The sequence below is a fragment of the Poecilia reticulata genome, chromosome 20 (assembly GCF_904066995.2).
Source record: "Poecilia reticulata chromosome 20, P_reticulata-male-v2, whole genome shotgun sequence".
In the NCBI taxonomy this organism is placed as follows: Eukaryota; Metazoa; Chordata; class Actinopteri; order Cyprinodontiformes; family Poeciliidae; genus Poecilia; species Poecilia reticulata.
Genome location: NC_088849.1, coordinates 9958599 through 9980548, shown reverse-complemented (window position 1 = coordinate 9980548; position 21950 = coordinate 9958599). Strand labels below are relative to the sequence as shown.

The window sequence follows — 21950 nt, the reverse complement described above, 5'->3', positions numbered from 1 at the left end:
TGCTGTCACTAAAGTAACTTATTTGTCTTTTTTTTTTTTACTCCTCTTAGAAGCCATTTTTCCATTTGTTTGAAAGAAAACACAGTTCTGATTCATAGCATGGATTTTGTGTTGAAGCTGCACAAAAATCAATCCTTTCTGTGGAAATTATTTTAGGTTTTCTTTTTTCTCCCCGTCTTTTTTTTTTTTTTTTAGAAGAAGCCTTTTTGGCTGCAGCACTGTACAGGAAAACAAAGCGGTGATTATTTTCTGGATAAAACGATGGAAGGAAATGGGTCATTTCTACCGCCTCCCACCGTGTGAGTCAGCTCGGGGTAACAAAAAGCAACAGATCCATGTTAAAAGCTTTGCGCACCATTAATCTTTGCCGTGTCATATTAAACAAACATTACTGGGATCGTTAAAAAAAAAAAAAAAAAGGTTTGCAGCTGATCCCGGACCCAGTCGCTGTCACGGCGATCCAGATAAACGAGCAGACCAGACTGACAGGAACTTATACAGCACTTAAGTTCTGCTATATTTATTTGACGCTGATCAGTTGGGCATGTTTGTAAGTGTGTGTTCATGGCCTGAGGTGGCGCAGGTGATGTGTGTGTGTGTGTGTGTGTGTGTGCGCGCGCAAGCGCTGGGTGAACTGGAAGCAGAGGGAGGAGGAAACATTAAACAGGAGCTCTGCGTCCTGTCATCACAGCGTCTAGACAGGACACCTCCTAAACCTAATGAGGTTTTTTTTTCATGTGTGTGTGTCTGGATCACCCACACAACCATGCATCTACACAGACATTCACTGCTGTACACTTTGGGGTTTAGATCTTCTTGTGTAACCTTTGTTTATTATAAACAAAAAGAAAAAAAAAAGTTCAAACTTGCAAACAGCCATAAGCGTCATACGTACGACATATTTGCACACATTTCTCTCTGAAGCTAAAGCCTCCGCTTCGTAGCCACAGGAATGTTTACACCTGGCACAGATCTGACAAGAGAACTTCGGATTTAGTCACACAAGCTTGCCCAGATATGCGAGCAGACTGTTATCAAGTGGTTTTCACATCAGTTCAAGGAATCGGTGACAAGATGGTGCAGGTTTGATGCCTTTTGAAGCCACTTTAGTCCTTTGTGTTGGGTTTGTTTTGTGGTAATCTGTTAAAGCCCTGATTTGCTAAGCACACAAATATTTCTGAGAAATGATTTAATACGTTTTAAATAAATGGAGGGGGAAGAAAAGCTGAAGTACAGGGCTATTTTTTATTATTTTAATACAGAAAATAATGCAATTCATGAAGATTTCCTTTCCCATACGAAGCATACGGCACTGATCTTTACAAAACTTCCTCATTGTGTTTTACATTCTTGATTTTTGCATGTTGTAAAGCAGTAATTATTCAGACTGCAACACAAGTTTGTGGCAACAATAGACTGAGATCACCTGAAGTCACAGTTCATAAGTCCTCCTACATGTGAAATGCTATGGGAATTTCCCTCCTCTTCCAACTCCTGAAGAAAACTGGATTGCCCCGGGAATCGCTTCAGCCTGGATGACTTTGACTCCATGATCAAATTCATACTGCATGGCCTGGACAGAGCAAAAGAGAAAAATTAAACCAATAAAAATGACTCAGAACAGGGATTACCACCTTTAAGATGAACAGACATCTTGGAGAAAGCTACTTATACCAACTCATCTACATAAACCACCCACGCCAATATCTCAGATCAGAACTGGAGCTTTGCAGTATCGCAGTCATCATAGCATCTTTAATGTGTCCAGAACTGCAATTGAAAAGGATGAATCGGATGCAATATTTTTGTAGGATTTTATATTTTAGGTACCACACACTCAGACTATGCAACTGGGGAATATATTTCACCTGACTTTCACTGCCTCGATCCCCACACTTAATGTATTTTTTCTTAGTGGCAGGTCGCAAAGAGTGGTGGTGACATTATGAGAAAGAAAAAGAATAAAAATAGCCCAAAAAATGCAACATTGCCATCGTAATATTCAGCAATAATATCCCAACGGCTTGTTTTTCTAGCAATAATTGGACCTGATCCTTTGTACAGGATTAACTTTGATATTAAATTTCCATACAGCTGTTTATAGCTTTATTGAATATGCCTACATATTTTATAAAGTCATTATATGTGCTTCTAAACAATTATTAGGAGACCCAGTTAGGCTAAATATTCTGTTCTTAGCCATAGTGCCATCACGTTACATATGATACAAAATACCATAACTACAAAATTCTGTGTGTTTCATTGGGATTTTAGGCAACATTTTATGTCATGCATGGTTTTCAAATTTCATTGCAAATAATGTGTGTAATCAGGCGCCTTTGCTCTCAGACCCTTTGGTGAATTTCTGATGCTAAGACGCCATCAGGTGTTAAAAACTTTGAACAACTTTCTTCTGTCCGTTTCTTTGTACGAACCTGAAGTCATTGAATTGGGTGTAAACTGAGAAACCAATCCGTCACTTAAACACTAGTGGACTGTGTGAAATGAAGAGTACCTGTGTGAAGGACTGGGCGTCGTAGCAGCTGAACACGGCTGAGGAGCGGTCTGTCCGCAGGCACTGCTGAGGGAAGGAGCTGATCTGCTCTGCCAGCTGCACGGCTGCCTGCAAAGCTGTGATTGCAAAGCGAGTCAGTTTACCGGTGGCAGCTCTTGCATGAGCGACCGTCTGATCAATCAAAAGGCAGGAAAATGATTTGAATTCTGGAGGAGGACAAAACTCAAAGCATTCATGCACAAAGCATGTAGAATCATCTACGATTTAAGCATGTGGGTAGCCTCAAACCCCATTTGAGTGGACAAACATAAAAGGAATAGTAAACTTGCTAAAGGTGTAACTGTCAGAGAGGTTTGATTTTTTTTTTTTTTTAACGTCGCATTTGTCCAAACACCCCTGGGAAACTACCCATGTGGCGCATATCAAAAACTACCACAGCAGCTTAGACACACAAACACAACGTATGTGTGCGCGGAATGGCAAAAGTGGCTGCATGTGAAGGAAAATGCATGCAGAGTGCTTATGAAGCGTTACAAAGGAAAAGACTCCTCATAATGCGGCTGAGGTTTCCTAGCTTTACGTCACTACACCTCCTGACCCACATCAAAGCCCTGGACCCAATCCAGATCCCTCCTATGGAAAACACTAACCCTGCTGATGGCACACTTTGATGCTTCCTTTGTATGTTTAGAAGCTGCTACTTCTTCCTTTCCCTCTGATGTTAAATGTGTGCTAAGTGATTATCCTTCACAGGGCCAATTAGGCTGCGGATAAACTGTGGGTAGAAGAACTTCCTGAAAGAATTTAGCTAATCATCCTGCGACATCCAAAGTGGGGAGATGAGGGAATGAGAGACTGAGTCGTAACGAGCACACAGAACCATAAACTGCATTGGATCTTTCAGGCACTAATGCAACACATCAATCCTCGGACTCCAGCTCCGTCCCTGATAGATCTTTAATAATACAATTCAATTTGCTCAAATAAATACCCAGTTTTCAACAAGAAACTTGTTCGAAATGTTTCCTCTTCAAGATCTGGAAAAAAAAAAAAAAACTACATGCAAGTAAGGCGACATATTCAAACTACTTTAAGTACCTTGACCGTCAGGAACAACTCGATTGGCCAGTCCGAAGGCTAGAGCCTCTTGAGCCCCGATCGGCCGCCCGGTCATGATCAGGTCAAGCGCTCTTGATAAACCAATGAGGTGAGGAAGCTGCACCGTCCCTCCGTCAATAAGGGGAACTCCTAGAAAAACATTAAGGTTTAAGCATACAAAAAAATAAATGAACAGAAGTAGAGTGTTCCCAAAATACCTTGAAATCCCATTTGTACCATTTGAGATCTAGAGTTGAGCCAAAAATTACTCAGATATGGATTTAATTACATTTTAAAGTTACCAGAATGCTCCATCTGAGTGTAAATAAAAGACTTTCAATGATCATTAAGAAGGGTATAATTTAATGGTATGCCTTTTTTATATAAAATGAAATTAAAAACCATTTTTCAAAATTGATCACTCCTTTAGCACAGTTTATAGTCTCATTTCCTGTCAAAATCTCCCATCTAATACTTGAGCAAGGCATAGGACTGACCTTTAATTACATTTTTTAATGAGTTTGTTTGTCCACAGGTTGATCTACGAAAATAATGAAACCCAAGTTGTCAACATAAGACAGAATGAGAATTAAACGGGGTCTGAAGACTTAATATTAGCAGCTTTTCCCAAAAACATTTTGTTTCAAGACGTCACACAGAATCTCAAAGGCCAGAAGCCTGTTTATCTTCAAACTTTATTTTAAATACTTTGAAATACTGTTCATCTGTACAGACAGGCTTTTAGACATTAAATGTCTTCTCCTGCTGTCTCCTTGAAATGAGTTAAAAAGCAGCCAAAAGAAGAAAAAAACAAACTGAAAATTTCAGAAAGCCTTAAAAACTGCTGATCAAATTCACTTTAACAAGTTAAAAGAAAGTTTAATTTAAATAATTCCTACATAAAAATAGCATTTGGTCAAATGAAAAGGAGTTTGTACATGTGTGAAAGTACATGTTCCCGTAAAAATTAATTCTGAATATACTCAAAATCTGAACTAAAACATAAGGTAAACTATTCCCTACAAGGTAAGCCGCTGTGTGAGTGTAATAAGGGCACCTAATACTCCTGGCAGTGCAGAAACGCAGGTTGCTTATGTCAGCGGGAACAAAGCTCTGAAACGCCTTCGCTCCTATACCTTCTTTACATCTGGTCATACGAGCTCAAACTCCTCACTGGTATCCTCACAGGAAACGTTTTTAATTATATATTATTTCCCTGTCCCACAAAGACTCGGGGCTAGGAGGAAAGAGCGAGTGCACTGCAAGGAACAGTCAGCTTCTGGCATTTATCCTAATTTCTAAGGAGCACCAGCTGGAACTGGCACACTTTCTCCCGATCGGTTCCACACCACAATCCCAACTCCCTAATTCCTCCAAGTCACTGATTCCATCTGACCACCCCTTATTGGGAGCACATGTGTCGAACATGTTGCTATAACCCCACATCATCATGCTTCCCTTCAGGTTGCATTTTCCTTTTTCTTCTTCTCTGCATGCGAAACGGTAACAAGTGACCAGATTGTACTTATACTTTTCTTTGTGTGTTGCCATACATGTGGCAAGCTGACCAAAGATTGTGATCAAGCTCAGGCTGCAGAGGGTTTCCACACTGTTGGTAACGCGAGACTTCATCCAGTTTTACAGCTGATTGTAATCAGAGAAGTGTTTTACACAGACTTTGAAGATAAACACCTGGAGCAGGTGGAACATAGCACTAATATTACCTAAATTCTTTTTGTTTTTAGCTAAATATACAAATTACACAGATCCCTGGTATAAAGGCATGTGTAATGGAGTTGGATTTAGTCCAGGACACTTCTGTTACCTCCTTACTGGGTTCCTCTCTTCTTCTTCTTGTTATTAATAAACCTGTGGTAATCCAGTGGCCTCAGGTCATAAATCATCTCAATCTTGTCAGATTTCCATTTCATTGTCCAACAGTACAAAATTTTACAGTTCTCAAATGGAGTTTCTTATACTTGTGCAGCAGACATATTACGTCTCCCCAGTCATCACCCTTGTTGATGAATTTCTTTGCTTTCAACCGTCAGGCAAGAATCTAGGTCTCTTTTCATCAAAACTTACCGGGTTGTTAATCAGGAGCGCCTTCCAGGTTGGAATCTGTTTTATCGTTAGAGCTTCCCAAATTTGTTGTGGCATAGATTCAACAAGTGTTCAAAATGTTAGATTGTCTACACCTGAAGTAGCGTTAGAGAGGTTATAGTCTTTGACGTGGTCATCTTGGGTTCAATTCCTGATCTTGCAAACCTTGCTGCACGTTTTCCCCACCTTTCTTTTACCTATTTTATATCTAGTAACTGTCAATAAAGGCCTCCTGTGCCAATTATATATTTTTTAAAATGTGACATTACACATATGACAACATCCTGCAAATATCTCAGCTTTGTCCAAATTCCCATACATCACCTCCCAAAGGAAGTAGATTAAATTCTGGTGGCTCTGGAGGTCTTTAGGCAACAGTCAGCTCTTTGTCATGTTTAAGAAACCAGTTAGATATGTGAATTATCCTGCTGAAAGTAGCCATCAAGAAACACTGGTACACTGTGGTCATAAAGGAACAGACATGGTCAGCAATTACACTTCAAATGGTACTAAGAGGCCTAAACTGTCAAGAAAAAAACATGTCAGCTGTTTTAAGGCAAAATTCTGCGCCTACATTTCTTATTTCTAACTAGAGGGTATTAAAGCTAGCCTTAAGTGTCTATTAACAAAAACAAACCCAGAAGGGTGGAAAATTAAGCAACAAAGAAATACAACTGTTGAGAAAGCAGCGTGACAACACAGGGAGGTGGAGCAAGCCAGGAGGACAAAGCCCGACTTAAAGACCAAGAGATAAAGAGGCAGGTTGACCTCCAGTCTGTCTGACTTTGTTGCTGCTGTTGGCACCACTGCTATCAGCAAACGGAAGGATGATCTCCCTTCTTATCCTCCGCGGCCGTCTCCTGCACCTCCTCGCCCAAGGTCTGATAGTGCGGCCTCTCGGGTGCCGTTTGACAGACCTCTGCTTTGTCACACATAAGACTGGCGATGACGGCGAATTTCTCCTTGAAGCAGTTTCCAACTAAAAACTTTGTGTTTGATTTGAAGGTTTAGACGTTTTGTTTTGGTAGGAGGCATTGTGCGTTATAGTGATTCAAATGCAAGATAAATAAGACGACGTTTCACCATTTACTCTGCAGTAATGCCACAAACCGTTTGAAAGGAGTCTGCAGCCATCTTGTCTTAAACACAGATAAGTCTACTGTCAAAGCAGAGGCTTGTTATTGCCAGGTTGGACATGAGTCAGCACAGCCTATTGTTATATAACCACATGTAAGAGGCAGCTCGTTTCCTGCAGCACGGGGTCATCACTGCTTATCTGACGGGAATGAAGGAGAAGTCTGGAAGAAAGAAGAATCATTGTGCTTTATCTGCTTTCTGCACACTTTGATATGCGCTAGCCCCGAGGAAGCAGCACAATGCACGAGCCATTAATATCCAACTGGCAATATCTCCCTGAAAACACTGAAATTCACAGAAAAGGTTATCTGGAAATTAGCTGGGACCAAACATCCGCCAGTCCACAGACACTTATGAAGCAAGAATGCTGTGAAACATGACACACTCGGGGACTCTAGCTGGCTCCTGGTCCTGCTGGCACCCTGACCACATCAAAGCTAAACCTACCACAATGGTCTCCCCCATGAGGGTAATGCGATTAAGTTTGATGTGGATTAACGGTTTCCGGATAACTCCAGACTAAATGGACAGATCCAAAAGAGCGGACTTTCAGGCGGAAGTTTGAAGCTTTGAAATGCTTGCTGGGAATCAATTAAAATATTTCAGTCGGGTTGGGTCAGAGATGGGTGCCACACTTTTAATTTGACTTCATGACTTTTGACCGACAAGGATGAAACTGAGGCCGCCAAATGTCCCATACTCCATGTGCATGTTACAGCCAAAAGCTTCAATGGGAAAAGTTGGGATTTTTTTGCGACAGACCAAATCACGATAGTAAGAAATTGCCACACGTCTTTGGAAAACGGTGCATAGTTTTCAAATGTTTTTACAAGAGATGTGCCGATCAGGTTTTTTCCTGCCAATACCAATCACCCATGAGGGCCGATCACCGATACCAATCACATAATTATTTTATTTTTTTATCATAAATACTACCGGTTACATTATGTGGAAAAAGGAATCATAAATTCACCTTAATTTAGACAGAAACTTGTTTTTAATAATTTTTTCCAAGAGCTAAACAAAACAGGCATTCTGCAAATTGTTCTGCTATCGGTAATACTATCTTTAACAGACTGATAACATATGAAGGCTCTGAAGAAGCTAAATAATGCAAAGAGCCAAAATAAAACCTCTCAACATTGCCAAAAAAATTCAAGTATAAAACTTAACATTCAAAGGCAAATACAGGTTCCATTACAATAAACAATTCAGAGTTACTGAATGAAAATTTCCTGATAGCATGGCGGCTAGCTGATTACTGCTAGTTCTGATTGGCTGTTTCTGACTGAGCGGAGTAATTATGCAGAGCAGGAGGAGGCAGAGGAGATCGATTATTTTTTTTAGAGATTATCTGTCTCATGTTAGGACAGCAAAAATTTTAATACGTATGTAAAATTTATTTTTTTAGGTTAGATGCTGCAGCTTTAAACAGAGGTTCGGTGTGAGAGTCACTACCAGGTGGAGCAGAAGCGGCGCTCCGTCTGAAATATTACTACCTGTAGCGCGTAGCAGCGGTTCAACAGCGAGAGCAGAACCAGCGTCTTACATCGCAGCTCAAAGACTTAAATAATTTTGCGGGTTATTTGTTTAGCTTTCTGACCGTCATGCTAATCCGGGTGACTGTTTGTAGCTGTGTGCTGCTTTACCTGCATTGTTTGGCATTGTTTTTATGTCGTATTAGCTTCGTTGTGTTGATGCATTTTGACGTGCTTCAATTTTCCGCCGCAACACGCAAACTTCCCCATTCACTCAGTGAATTATAGTTCCACTTCGCGTTTGCGCAGTGTGAAGGAAAGAGGAGACCAACTGCACATGCAGGCTGCGAAATGAGATGATCGGTATCGGCAACAAGAGCAAATGATCGCCGATCACCGATCATGCACTTTTTCACGAAAATCGGCCGATTATAATCGGTGACCAATCGATCGACACACCTCGAATTTTTACATCATCCAAAGAAGTGTGGCAAGCATATTAAGAGCCCCAGAGTAACTACTTTTGTTGCAATTACAGCTGGAGATCTTTTGAGGTATGACTCTACCACTGTTACACATTTAGAGACTAAATCATTTCCCAATTCCTCTTAGCAAAGCAGCACAAGCTCAATCAGATTGGATAGAAAGCATCTCCTAACATACATTTTCAAGCCTCACCACAGATTCTCACATCTGAACTTTGACTAGGCTCTTCCATTGCAGCCCTGGCTGCATTTTAAGGGTCGGTTTCTTCCTGAACGGTAAGCCTCTACCAAGCTCATTGGTCTTCATGATTATGTTTGTTGGCTAATGTTCTCTCTCAAGCCACTGAAGATTTTTCTTTCACAAAATAATTATGCAATACTTGGTGTTGGCTTGGCATAAAATCCCATCAAAATACACCAAGTTTTGTAGTTTGAACATGATGAAATGTTAGGGTTGTGTGAAAACTCTTAGGACTGTAATATAAAACTAATTTACAGGAAGGCATTGCAATTATCACATAATATCTGCACTACATGTTAAGGTTTATTCAAATTTATTTTGAAGGGTCTTTTGCTTTCGGACAAATGTAAATTCAGTTAGTTTAATCTGAATGTTTTCACATAAAAAAAAGAAATAACGATGCTCACATGTGTTTACTCAGTTGTAATCCTGTCTGTTTTCCTAACACAGCAGCGTGACAGCTCTGTTCATTCATTCCTCATGAAGGGTAAAGCCTGCAGATTAAACAGAGCTGGTTTGAAGTCGGATGATGTAATCGGTGCACTATGTCGGTCAGGTTCAGACTCTGAGCAGGTGTTTGGATTGGCTGATTTCAAGTTAGCTCTTGGATTGCGGTTTGACTTTGGTTCAAAACCCTGGCTTCTTTTCTTCCTCTCCATCAGTCTTGTGCAGCTACGGAGACGGGACTTAGAGCTGACGAGGGGAAACGAAGAAGAAGCGGGGACTCGAAGGATGCAGAAGATTAGGTGGTGTGTATTTTGGAAGGGTTTCATTTTCAGTCACAAAAAAAAAAAAAGAATCAAAGCGGTGACACTGGATCAACCTTGAACAACCCCCCAGGATTTAGGTTCTTGAATGAAATATTAGTACTTTTAACTTACATTTTCATATGCCAGCTTTTTTCCCCCTCTGCTTTACTTGTTCCTCTGGTTTAAGGAGCCAAAATAACATTGGAGATTTAAGTAAGCACTGTGGGTTTTCATTTAGGTCTCTGAGAACTCAAAGAGCTGTAGACTCTAATACCAGATTCCTGTGATGCAACCTTCTCCTCCTTCTCATTTCCTCTCTGGCATAGCCGAGGGGCCCCAGACAGGAAGCCGCAGGTTTCGGCAGCCAATACCATGCCAGAAAACTGTCAAATCCTTGTGGTAGCCATTGGCCCACATCAGAGGAGCACAGCGCGTCTCCAAGGGGTTTTCAACTCCAAAGCCACCAGGGATTCCCTCAGGCGACCGCCATCTGTGCCCTACCCAAAATCGGTTACAGAATCTGTCCATTAAAAGGAAATAATGGCTAAGAGACACTGGATCTTTAAATAAACTGAAGAACAGCAATGCCTTTGTTGGTAAAGGGGTTTTTGTTTTAGAAGTCATTTAAATTGACTTAAAACAAAGCAAATTTTTTTTTGTCTTCTAAATCTTCCATTTGTCTTGTTCTGCTTCATTAAATTCTTCTAATGTCCCTTTATGTATATTTTTATCTAAAGAAAACCGGCGTCAGAGTTGAAAAGTTAAGACGTCAGTTGTGCAAGGTTAAACTTTGCAGAAAATGTTCATGGATATGCACGGCTTCCTGAGCGAAAAAGTAATAACCGTTCTTAACTGTAGCATCAAATAAAACAGACATAACAGCAGTTTTAACTTAGCTGGAGGAAACAACTGAAACGTGTTGACAAATAAGCCTTGAAAAAGTGAGGCAATGACACCAGAAAATTAATCACTGGGGGAGAAATGTGCAACTTAATATGTAAAAACCGCAGCAACATTTCTCCCTGCCTGACATAGTTGTGAGCTGATGGAAGACGCTGGATTTGCTGAGCGTTTGTAGATAGAGAGGAATAAACCTGCACTAATGCACTCTGAAGTTTCCAACATTTCTCTCCAACCATTGTTCAGGTAAGTAGCTGAAATGGTAGTACAGATATGTAAAATTATTAAAATGAATAGTAATTTTAAGATGTACACTTCATTCAAAAAGCAATGCCTGAATTATTATTACACATGATTGAATTGAGACTATAAATTGGTTAAGTTAGGAAACAATCGGATCTCATGTCTAATAAGAGCTTCATTTGCTGGTCCAAGCATAAGTTGGCAAGTATTTCCAATTACATTTTATTATGAACATTTACTAAAAGTTAAGAAAATAAACAAATGCTCTCTGTAAACTTGTTTGACTGCGGGAGGCGATCAGATTTTTTCAAGCCAAGAAATGGTGCAGAAAAATCCAATTTAGTGGTTTTTTTGTACAGATTAATTTCTATATGTTCCACTAACTTAAATGACAAAGTAATACAAGTAAAAAATGTTATAAGTATTAAAACTGAGAAGCCCCAACGATGTCTCTTAAACTGGAAAGTGACAACACTTAACACAAAAGACTCAGAGCTCTGCCAGGACGCTCTCCTGTTAAATTACAGGCTTCAAATGAAAAGTTTTTCATGTTTATACTCCAAGTCTAGTACTCTCTGTAATTTATAGTAAAAAGCTGTATTTATAAACACCCTGGTTTTATTTCAAGAACTCTAGAAGCATAGCTAAAACCTATAGAAGAGTTGCTGAAGGGAAGTGAAGCCGCTCTTTACACGCCGAATTGCAGGACGGGGTTTTTTTGTGGGGGGGAGAATCCGGATCAGCTCTTTGTGTGTTTACATCAGAAAACTCCATGTTTTAGAAGTATAGTTGAGTCAGGCAGCAAGCCTTACCAGTAAAAATGCCAAAAAGGGAAAATGTTTATAAGGAAATTGTGACATAAATAACCCGTAAGCCCTGCTTGGCTACGCTGTGGAAACCTGGCAGTTGGTCGTTTCCTCCTCTACTTATCAAGGCTGCCCAGCAGACTGTGGCCATGAAGCCAAAAGGTCACGGTCGCCATCGTTATCACTTTGAGGCCCTGTCCTTGCGCACAAACACGAGGAGGCTGTGGTGATAACAGAGGACATAGTAACGACGCTGAAAAATAGAAACAAAGTCGACTTCCTGGTACGAGGAGACGGATGATGAATGCTTGGATGCAAAGAAAACAGACGGTTTTTTGGGGGGTCAGGTATCGTAAGTTGAGAAAAACATACAACATTTCAGTTTGATTTCTAGAATCAAACTGAAAGATGCCAAGTTCTACTAAAACTAGAAAATATATATATCAACATCAGTGTTGATTTTTTTTAAGGAACACAAAGTTTAATTTAGGAGACTTTCCCTACATTGGTCAAGTTTATCAACACACAACTGAGAAATGCCTGTTTATATATAGTTTTTCCCCTCAAACAAAACCCAATACCTACCATAAAGAAAAGGTTGAAACAAGATTCCTGAGCTGCTTGAAAGGATTAAAGATTAGCTCAACTTTGGGAGGAATGCTTAATGACACCTAAGAAAATGTGTTTTATTATTACCTAAGAGGAATCATATTAATAGGGGTTGTTGCCCTTTAAACTATTGCAGCATGGTCAAAAGCACACAGTAATGCTGATTAACTGTGAGACTCTGAAAGCTAAAGCTGTCTTGGAAGAAAAGGGGCAGAGGAACTCGCTCTTTTCCCATTTTCTGACAATTCAAGAGCCGTAGCATCAAAGTACATCCAACTGGTCAGAAATGGGCCAAAGAACTAGCTTGATCTTGCCAGAACAAAAAACGCTTCACAATGTGTAACAATGAGAGTTACTGTGTAGCAGCAGCGGCATCTGAGACTAAAATAAGCAGCATCAAAGAAAAATTAATCTGCAACCTCTTGGCCATTTGCAGAAATATCCATTTCCAGAGGAAAGCCACCCTGTGATGACTTTGGCCTTATTCTTCTGTTTAAGAAAATAAAAATGCATTGTAGCTGGTGAACAATGTTGTTTTCGAAACAGGAAACTCTGGAAGTTTGTTCACTCTTAAATATACAGGACAGAGTCCTATGAACTAAGATGGATGGCTGAACTGGCTGCACAGGCCAAAACTGACCAGGTCAAACCTGAAGGACAATTTACTTCATGTCTGGTTCATCTCTGGTTAGGAGCAGAGTTTACTCTGAGGTAAACATTCAAAACCTTTGACAATAAATATTTAAGAAAGAAATTATCCAGTTGAAATGAGTGTACGATCAGCCACTGGGGAGTCAGATGACTGGTCATCCCGTATTTCTGGACAAAAATACAGATAAAATGACCACTGGAGTCACAACAAACTCCAACTGAACTGAACAATCTTGAGCTTGACAGATAAATCATTCTTGGAGTTTTCTCACATACTGTGGATGTTGTCCGAACTACCAGGCCAGAGCAGAATATGGGAAAACTACTTCTGCCAAAACCAAGCTGCAATAAAAGCAACCCACAGAAGTAAGTGAGCAGACCTGATGTTATTGCACATGTTTTAAAAGCTCAAAATTAATGATCAAATCTCAATTAGGTCTGTAGGGCAGAGAGCAACGTACCAAATCTGCGGCAGAAGACTCCCATGACGGCGCTCTCCTCCACCACCCTCAGGTCAGCCAGCAGGGCCAGCTCCAACCCTCCAGCCACAGCGAAGCCGCTCACGGCCGCTATCAGCGGCTTCGACAGCTGCAGACGCGACGGGCCCTGGAGGAAACGGCTGAATCAGTCAACCCCGTACGCACGTAGGATGATGTTATGCTGCATGGCGATCCAAATGACTGAAGTCATCATGCAGGATGTAAACAGAGTAAACAAGGAGTGCGTATTATCACCACTTCACAGCGATTTATGCTCGTAACGCTACTCGGTAAAACGTTCCAGGCTTCATTTTCTAATTCATTTCTCAGACTGTCAAACAAATGAGGAACAAGAGGATTCGAGTTTTGACCACAGCTGAACAAATGAAGCCGTTTGTTTTTCCTGTATGAGGTACAATGGTCTCATGTTCTGCATAGGAGGTCCACTCAATCCCAACCACCAACAGCAACACGCAGGCCAAGCATTTTTATGGAGACTGTAATTCTCCATAAAAAGGTTACTGTATAATATTTAGATACTGTTAATCCATACCAACTGTTTGCAAGAGAGCATGAAGCTACAGTGAATTGCGTGGGTTTTCGTTAGCCCATTTTTATCTTTTGCAAGTTAGAACCACAAACCTTTTATGCGAGACTGAAACAACGGAGAAAATAAATATAAAGAGGAAGAAAAACAATTTTTGGTTGTCTTTTTTTTTTAATAAATAAAAATATGAAAATGATGGCTCGGATTTGTTTTCAGCCCCTGTGTATGTGTGGCTGAAATATGGTGGTGGCAGGATTGTGCTGTGGGAATGACAGAGAAGATGGCAATCCAAACAGAAAGCCTGTCCAGGGCAATGTTACTTCTGGTCAGACAGTGATGCTAATCTCACAGCTGATTAAGAAAAAGACGAGGAAGAAAGAGTAGAAGAACAACAAAACACATTTCCTAAATAGTGAGTGGCATTAATTTTCTATGAGCGAATAATTTAGCTTTAACAAATAGAACTGAAACATTGATATCATAATGAGAAATCAATTTGTTCTTTTTCTGTTTGTTTTTTTCATTTTTTGTTGTTGTTCTCTTCTGAGTAGTCAGTGTAAAGACCATCACATTATCGCAACTTAGATTAATTAGATTTGCAGCTGTAATTGCAAAAAAGTTGTTCCATATAATAATTAGTGGGCTGAATATGAATGCACATCACACCTTTGAGATTTTACTTGTAAACGTTTGAAAATTATGTATCTATTTTTTATCATTCATTTTAATTCAACATTCATTTTAATTCAACATCTTAATTATTCTCTACTTTGTGTTTTCAATAACATAACCCCTCCCCCCCATAAATTCAATGGAAGTTTGTGACTATAATGTCAAAAAACAAAAAGGTACAAATGTTGGCAGGTATTGTATCCCATACCCAGCAGTAGCAGAAGAGTACTAGAGGCAGCTCTTCTACTTCATTACTTAAAACAAAAATGTTCCCAACTACCTGCTCTCTCTAACATTTTAAAATAAAAACAATTACTAGCAGCCTGAACTTCTGGTTTTAGATTTTACGATTTACATGATTACAGATTTACATGACATTGAAATGTAGATGTAAACCTCACAAGTACACACATGCAATCACAAACCGAGCTCTGCTCACCATTGGGCCAGGACCCTTTGTGACATCTTGCTCCAATTTAAGGGGGGCTTTTTGATTGGCCAGCATTTTCAGATCATAACCAGCACAGAAATTCCCTCCTGGAAGAGACCGCAAAATTACAAAGTATGGCAAGAGAGGAAGGGAAAATGATGAGGAAGAAAGAAAGAAAAAAAAAGGCTGCAATTTGGCTTGCAGCTCGCTTTCTTTTGGCTCGCTGGCACACAAATCCTCCTCCTTCCCTGAAGGATGTAAATTCAATGCATAGGCGCAGACCGTGCATGTGCTCACATGCATCATACTCTCATTAATGGGCAAGTAATGCAGTGCAGCCACAGATCTCTTCCACTGGATTCATGTGGTAATTACAACATTGCCCAAGAGGCAAACAAACACTATGTCACTGTCTAAGGCAGGGACTCATAAAATCCTCCTCTCTCTGTAATGTGACAGTAATGAGAATGATCGTAATGAACACATGTGCCAGCAACACCCATCAACTGGGAGCTCTGATTACAGCTGCGGGTCAGCGTTGGGTTGTTGGAGGAAAAACTGTGTGTCATCCCGTTTATGGGAGCAGCACTGGAAACGAGCGTCTTACACCAGTCAGACCGTTTAAAGAAACGTGAGGAGCCAGAGCTGCGCGCTTTTATTCACAAGACATCAGCACAGAAAATGTGACACAATCGTGTAGGAGATGATGCATTATGAGGGCAGACTAATGTCTTTTAAGCGCGTAAAATAATCCTTTTACACGCGTAATAAAAACAAATGAGACGTCTGCCGTAAAAGTCTAATTTGCAGTGCTATTTATACCTCTTTGAACCTTTTTTTAAAATATTTCGTTATGTTACAACAGCAGAGACACTGAATGGGGAGATCACACAATAGACCGACAAAGCGTCATGAAGTGGAAGGAGTAAGGCTCGTGGTTATTTTATCTGCACATAAAGTTTGTCAAGTGTGGCTCACATTTGTGTTTAACCCTCCTCAGTTATCAGGTTGTAGATGGTTTTTACTTCTCAGAGGAAGAGAAGTCTGTCAACTTTCTTTGACAAAAAGTTCAAGCTCAGCCATATTAGACTGAGAGCAACTGAGTCCACCAATTCTCAGTTGCATTTAGTTCTAGACTTTGACTGGGTCATTTTGATAAATTAATATAATTTGATCTGAATCAAGACATGTAAAGCTCTGATTGGATGCTTACAGTCTTTGTACAACTGGAAGGTTAAACCTCAGTCTCAAAAGGTTTTCTTTCACAACTTATCTGCATTTACCTTCATCTGTCTTCAAAGCAGCTTCCCCGTCTCTGCTAGAGAGCTTGCTAACTCTCTATGTCTCACCGTGGGGGATCTTGTGCATAAAAAGTGCCTGCCATACTTTTTCAGATTGTGAAACCCATGTAGTTTTCCTTCCACGTTGCAGTAATGCTTTAAAGCAGTAGTGTGTGACTTTCATAAAGTACATTATCACAATGTACATTATCACAATGTCGTGACAGTACGATATGAGATATCTAATCATTTAGTAATAATTTTAGTTTACTTATCTCAGCTTTTAAAATAAAAAATTTTATTTGGTATACATTAATAAAATTTATCTTGCTTTGTGGCTCTAGACAAATTTTATTTTATAGCAGTGAGTTCAAAAGCGCTTCTTGGATTTTAAAAGATTGCCGACTCCTGGTCTGCGATATAAAATCCCCCAAAAAATACATTAAATTTTGTTGTTCAATTGTAAGTGAATATGAAAAAGTTCCACCAAGATAAAAACTTTGATTATGACATTAATTCTGGCTACAGAGTGGTAGTTTATGCCACAGCTGGAGCAGGTGGTGAGGGGTTTTCCCTACATTAATTCTGAATCCTACAGCATAATGCTGCTCTTGTACAAAATGATTTAACTCCTGTCCAGAGCTGAATCGCTATCTTGTTATCTTGATCCCCAACTTCCCCAGCAAACAGATTGAAGTCGAACCGGACAAAGACAAAGAGGCCCACATAAGTGTACGTTTCTTTAGATAAAAGCATCTGCTACTTATCAAAACAATTCGGGCTTCTAGATTGAGTTGCCAAAATATTTGACTCAGCAACTAAAATAAAAGCGTCTGATTGAACAAGACAATAGAGTTCTCTAACGTTTAATTCAGTTTGGCTCATCAAGACAGGAAAACAATAGCTGCTTCGACATCAAATTCTTGATATTGCATTTGTGGCGCAGAGCCAATATGTTAACGCAGAAGGTAATTCACTTTATTGATGAGGCTTAATATTAGGTTTAAAATAAGAATATGTGATGATCTTTGAAGCCATTACCTTCACTGTCATTGATATTCTTACTTACTTTGTAGTGAATATCAATGACAATCACTTATAGAAACTACAGTTTCTACAAATGATCAAATTACAACAAAATTATATCTTAAACAATTTGCCACTTTCTGCGTTCATTTAATGTGACGGCAGTGCTGCTTTACCCAGTTAGCATCTGCTATGGCCTTTTAGTCATGTTAAGCAACACAGCATCCAAAGCTTACCTGGCTAAAAAGCTACCAGAAACCTGAACGTGAAATCATCAAAACAAATGTCCCAGCAAATTCAACCCCTGCTGAAAGCAATTACTCTCAACTTCATAAGTAAAAAAAAAAAAGAAAAGAAAAATGAGCGAGCTGAGAGAGTGACTGTGTCAGTGTTAATTTGACCTAAATGGATTCCGTATGTTTGCAGAAACATTACATCCACGCTGGAACCTCCCTGCCTGTCATTTTACGGTACCGAGGCGCTGCTAATCACCGCCGAGGGGTCGGCCGGCTTCTAGTGATGGAGCAGCAGCGGACGATGGCCCGCTGACAGAAATGTGGGGTGTGATCGCTGAAATGCAAGGCTGACTTTTGTCCGTTTAAAGTTAGCCGCTACGTAGACCGGAGCCGTCTGCAGCCATCGTGTGGAGAGGCAACAAATTATACAGCTTGAGGCCACGACACACACCTCACACAGGCTGGTCCCCGGCCGAAGACAATGTTTCCACAGGGGGAAGGAGTTTACGCACCGTGTGCTATGATTAGAGCTGTGACCTGATCCTGGTCCAGCAGGGCAGGTCACCTCACAGGTGTTTGTGTTCACGGTCTGGGTTTTCCAGGCATTCACATCCAAGTATTTTGAGGATGAAGGGATGATGGAAACAGAAGATGCTTTAGTTTTCAGAGCTGTGTGATGTTTAGTGCTTTTGTTGTATTGCCGTATGCAACTTGTGTAAATTCAGTAAAAAGTTCACTGAAAGGTGCAAGTGCAAAAAAAAAAAAACACTTGAAATGGGTTTTGCTTGTGTAAACTTCCTGTTTGCTTGTTTTTGAAGTCAAGAGAAGAACTCCAGTCTAGAGCGTTAACTTGTGATTATTTTTCAGAAGTAATGCATGGAAATTAGTTTCCAAGACAGATAAAGTTTGCAACAAGGACAGATATTAAATATCTATAATCTGAGAGATGTGGGGAAAAAAAAAGAAAGAAAAGTATCCGTATTTATACAAAAGTTACTTGAACCAATATCTTATTTGTTAGTGTTATATTTCTGCCATTAAAATGTTTTAAAGGTTCAAATTGTCTTGGTTTTATATATTTTTTGCTGTTGTATAGCACAGCACGCTTATAAAACAGATTTTTAATCTTAATGAGTTTCTCTTCCTGGTGAAATAAGGTTGCAAACAAACATCTTTTAGCCACATCCGTATCTTCATTTAGCACTTTTTATGCTAAACAAGGGAAGAAGTAGTTTCAGAACAGCCAATCAGAGATTTTTCTTTTTCATTTTTACCTTTTGAACGTCTCAGGCTTTACACTTTTTCTCTGGTATAAATTTGGTAGCAAATGACGACAAATAGACAATTTTAAAATCAAAAAGAAAAGCAAAAATTTATGAATCCTTTTCTGACTGACATGAACCACTGACTCAAGATTTTGCTAGCATTGTTTACCTATCCCATGCAGAACAGCCACGTTCAAGTCCGGGGCGCTGTCGAAGGCCTGCAGCTCGTCCAGCAGACGACTCGCTGTCTCCTGGTTCACCGCGTTACGCACCTCTGGTCGGTTTATTGCCACGGTAACCACGGATCCCCTTCGCTCCGAGACCACAGTCTGACCTGCAGCTAATGACAGACGGCATGTGAGATGCACAGATTGAAAAAAAAAAAACCCATTATGGGTCACAACACTTGGGAGGAGGATGTCTGCGCTGGTGTGAGTTGTGTTTATGTGCGCTACGTATCGTGGCTCGAGGTTGGACCAGGCAGCCGACCTGACATTGTTTAGGTTCATCCCAGGGATTCCAGCTGCTTCCCACACCCACAGGACGCTGCCTCCAGAGGAGACGAGGCCAAGGAAACAAAGCTACTGGATGCGTGAGAGACGCTGACAGACTGCTAAACCAAACCCAGTGGAGGATGAAAAGCAAAGGCAATTTGTCTCAGGCGAGCTTTCGACTCTGCTACACCTTAAACAAACACAGTAATTACACAGAGCTGAGCGAGCTCCAAGGAAGTGAACCGCATCTTAACTACCTCTGTGGGACGTTGTTTGCAGTTTTATTTCAGGAACATTTTGTGGCAGAAACACTGGAGGGGACTTTTGCATCATGCGTTTATGTGAAATTCTGACCAAAAAAAAAAAACATATCTAAAGAATCACACAAGTAGTATTAAAAGCAATTTATCTCAAAATGATATAAAAACCATGGAAAATGGAAAATTTGTGATAGTTGCAAACAGCTAAATGTTATATATTACTCTATTCCGAGGATCTATGCTACATCCATCTTGTTGGGTCAGAATAATTCTGGGAACAATATCGTGATCAACATATTTATTATGGGGCAGCACAGTGGCACAATTGTTGGCATTGTTGCCTTGTTAGCAAGAATCACTGGGGAAACGATGCATGTTCTCCCTGCAGGCATAAAAGAGTTCTCTCTGGGTACTCCTGCCTCCTCTCAGTCCAAAAACATGCCTGTTAGATTACTTGGACACTCAAAATTGATCTTAGGTGTGAGTTTTTGTGTGTCTGTCTGTTGCCCAACAACCACTGGAAAGGGACCGCCATATTTTTCCCCGTTTTACTTGTGTTCGATTAGTGTTCTTTCAAATGATGCCACAGCTGTAAAGAATATATATATATATATATATATATATATATATATATATATATATATATATATATATATATATATATATATATACACCCTGAGTTCTAGGAATTAATCAAAATTATGCAAGATTCAAATATATGATTTCATCTTCATATTCTCAATGTTTCATTCAACAATACAAACTGCATAAATGTTCTCCTGGAAACTTTGCAAACTGGGAATGAATAAGTTAACATTTAATGTACACCAGGGAACAAAATATTGTAGTAATAGTTAGCAATCGTGTTAAAAAGAAACTAATTGAGATCGTCAGTAAACCATAAAGTCTGACAGTGTAATTGACACAATATTTATTTCAACTATCTTTCTACTGCTAGTTCAGAGAATCAATATATTCGAAGTTCACGTTTCAACATATGACACGATTATTCAGTTCTGTTTAGCAGGGCAGTTGTACTACTTAACGTAACTTGTGTAATGAAGGAACCTTTTCTATAATGGGTATGTTCTGCGTTTGTGAAACCACTCTCAACTGCAGTGCAAGATGTATTACCACAAAGACCATGGCGGCTTTTATTATTTTATTTATTTATTTTTTTTTTTGTCTTTGCGATACTAAATGTCAGACATTTTTAGTCTACATAACCCGTCTCTACAGTGGACTTTCTATTATTTACTTTTTTAAAAGCAGACAAAACCATCAAACAGATTTTTTTTTAAATATCCTAAAATTAGAATTAGTGTTTACGTTGAAGGAGTTTCCATTTGTTTACTGTAAACAAATGATTTATGAGCGTTATTAACAATGGAAAAGTTGATAGCCGACCTCAGAAAACATACCTTTTTCTAAAACTCTCACTGGTCAATTTTCAACTTTCACGACAAAAAATCTGAAGTTAGTCATTCCGTACTTACATTGCATGATGAAGTAGCTGATATTGTGACTCAATACAATATCCTTGAATTTGTTATTTTTGGAGTTTCCATCACTGTCTAGTTTTCTGCATTTGATGTCAAATGAGCCTTCTTCTGCAGTGTCATCACGGTGTCCTCTGCTGCCACCTACAGTTCTCATTACACTATTGCACACTCTTACCTGTCCCCGCGTCGTCGCTTCCCGTTGAAGCGCTGTAGGGTTTTGTTGTTTTCAAAGTCATGCTCCCACACTGACTTAATATTCTGCCTTGATGCTTACCGGCGAAAACTTGCCCAAGAGCCCGAAAATGTTTTAGCCACATTGCAAACACTTTCTTAAAGGGACACTCAGACGCTTAGAAATTCACAAACGATTTCGAAATGACACTCAAAACGCTTTTAAAAGCAGTCAGTCTAAGAGCTGAGCTCTGCTGGGAAGGCGTAACCCTGTTATGGGTCCTGATAGAAACCGCAGTCAAAGTGCTGAAGGTTCTGAGGACAAACATACTTGCTGCATTGCAGCAGTCATGCCTGCCAAAATACAGCAGAGGGCGCTCTCCTCTTCGATAAAATCTAGTTTCTGAATTTGGTCACATTTTATTAATCTGTTTCCGATTTGACTCATTGTGATGTTGCCCCTTTTATTTGGTTATCAGGACATGCTCCAACAGTCATTCACCATGGCCAAAACTAAAGGTGCAAGATCGTTTTGAAAAAGAATATTTTAATTTATAGAACTTGAACTTATAT

At 39.7% G+C, this 21950-nt stretch overlaps 1 protein-coding gene across 2 annotated transcripts; it reads right to left on the bottom strand.

The window, feature by feature from the left end:
• Positions 1 to 1226: 1226 nt before the first annotated feature.
• On the bottom strand, positions 1227 to 21698 carry LOC103482491 (enoyl-CoA hydratase EchA19). Of its 2 annotated transcripts, none has more exons than XM_008438683.3 (7): positions 21382 to 21698; positions 19120 to 19290; positions 15153 to 15250; positions 13477 to 13621; positions 3614 to 3763; positions 2516 to 2631; positions 1227 to 1573 (listed from the first exon to the last, which is right to left on the bottom strand). In XM_008438683.3, the coding sequence occupies exons 1-7, from the start codon at positions 21521 to 21523 to the stop codon at positions 1466 to 1468; spliced, it is 930 nt and encodes a 309-aa protein (XP_008436905.1). In that variant the 5' UTR covers positions 21524 to 21698; the 3' UTR covers positions 1227 to 1465. The 2 variants fall into 2 exon arrangements, with proteins under 2 accessions (XP_008436905.1, XP_008436906.2); XM_008438684.3 differs by lacking the exon at positions 21382 to 21698 and adding an exon at positions 21201 to 21368.
• Between the last annotated feature and the right edge of the window lie 252 nt (positions 21699 to 21950).

Excerpts from the sequence above, each read along its gene's own strand:
- LOC103482491 (XM_008438684.3), bottom strand. The coding sequence starts at position 21,360 with ATGAGAACTGTAGGTGGCAGCAGAGGACACCGTGATGACACTGCAGAA. Across the intron at positions 13,622-15,152 it reads CAAAGGGTCCTGGCCCAATG|GGCCCGTCGCGTCTGCAGCT; the intron begins GTGAGCAGAGCT and ends CGTTTCCTCCAG. Across the intron at positions 3,764-13,476 it reads AGTCTTCTGCCGCAGATTTG|GAGTTCCCCTTATTGACGGA; the intron begins GTACGTTGCTCT and ends ATGTTTTTCTAG.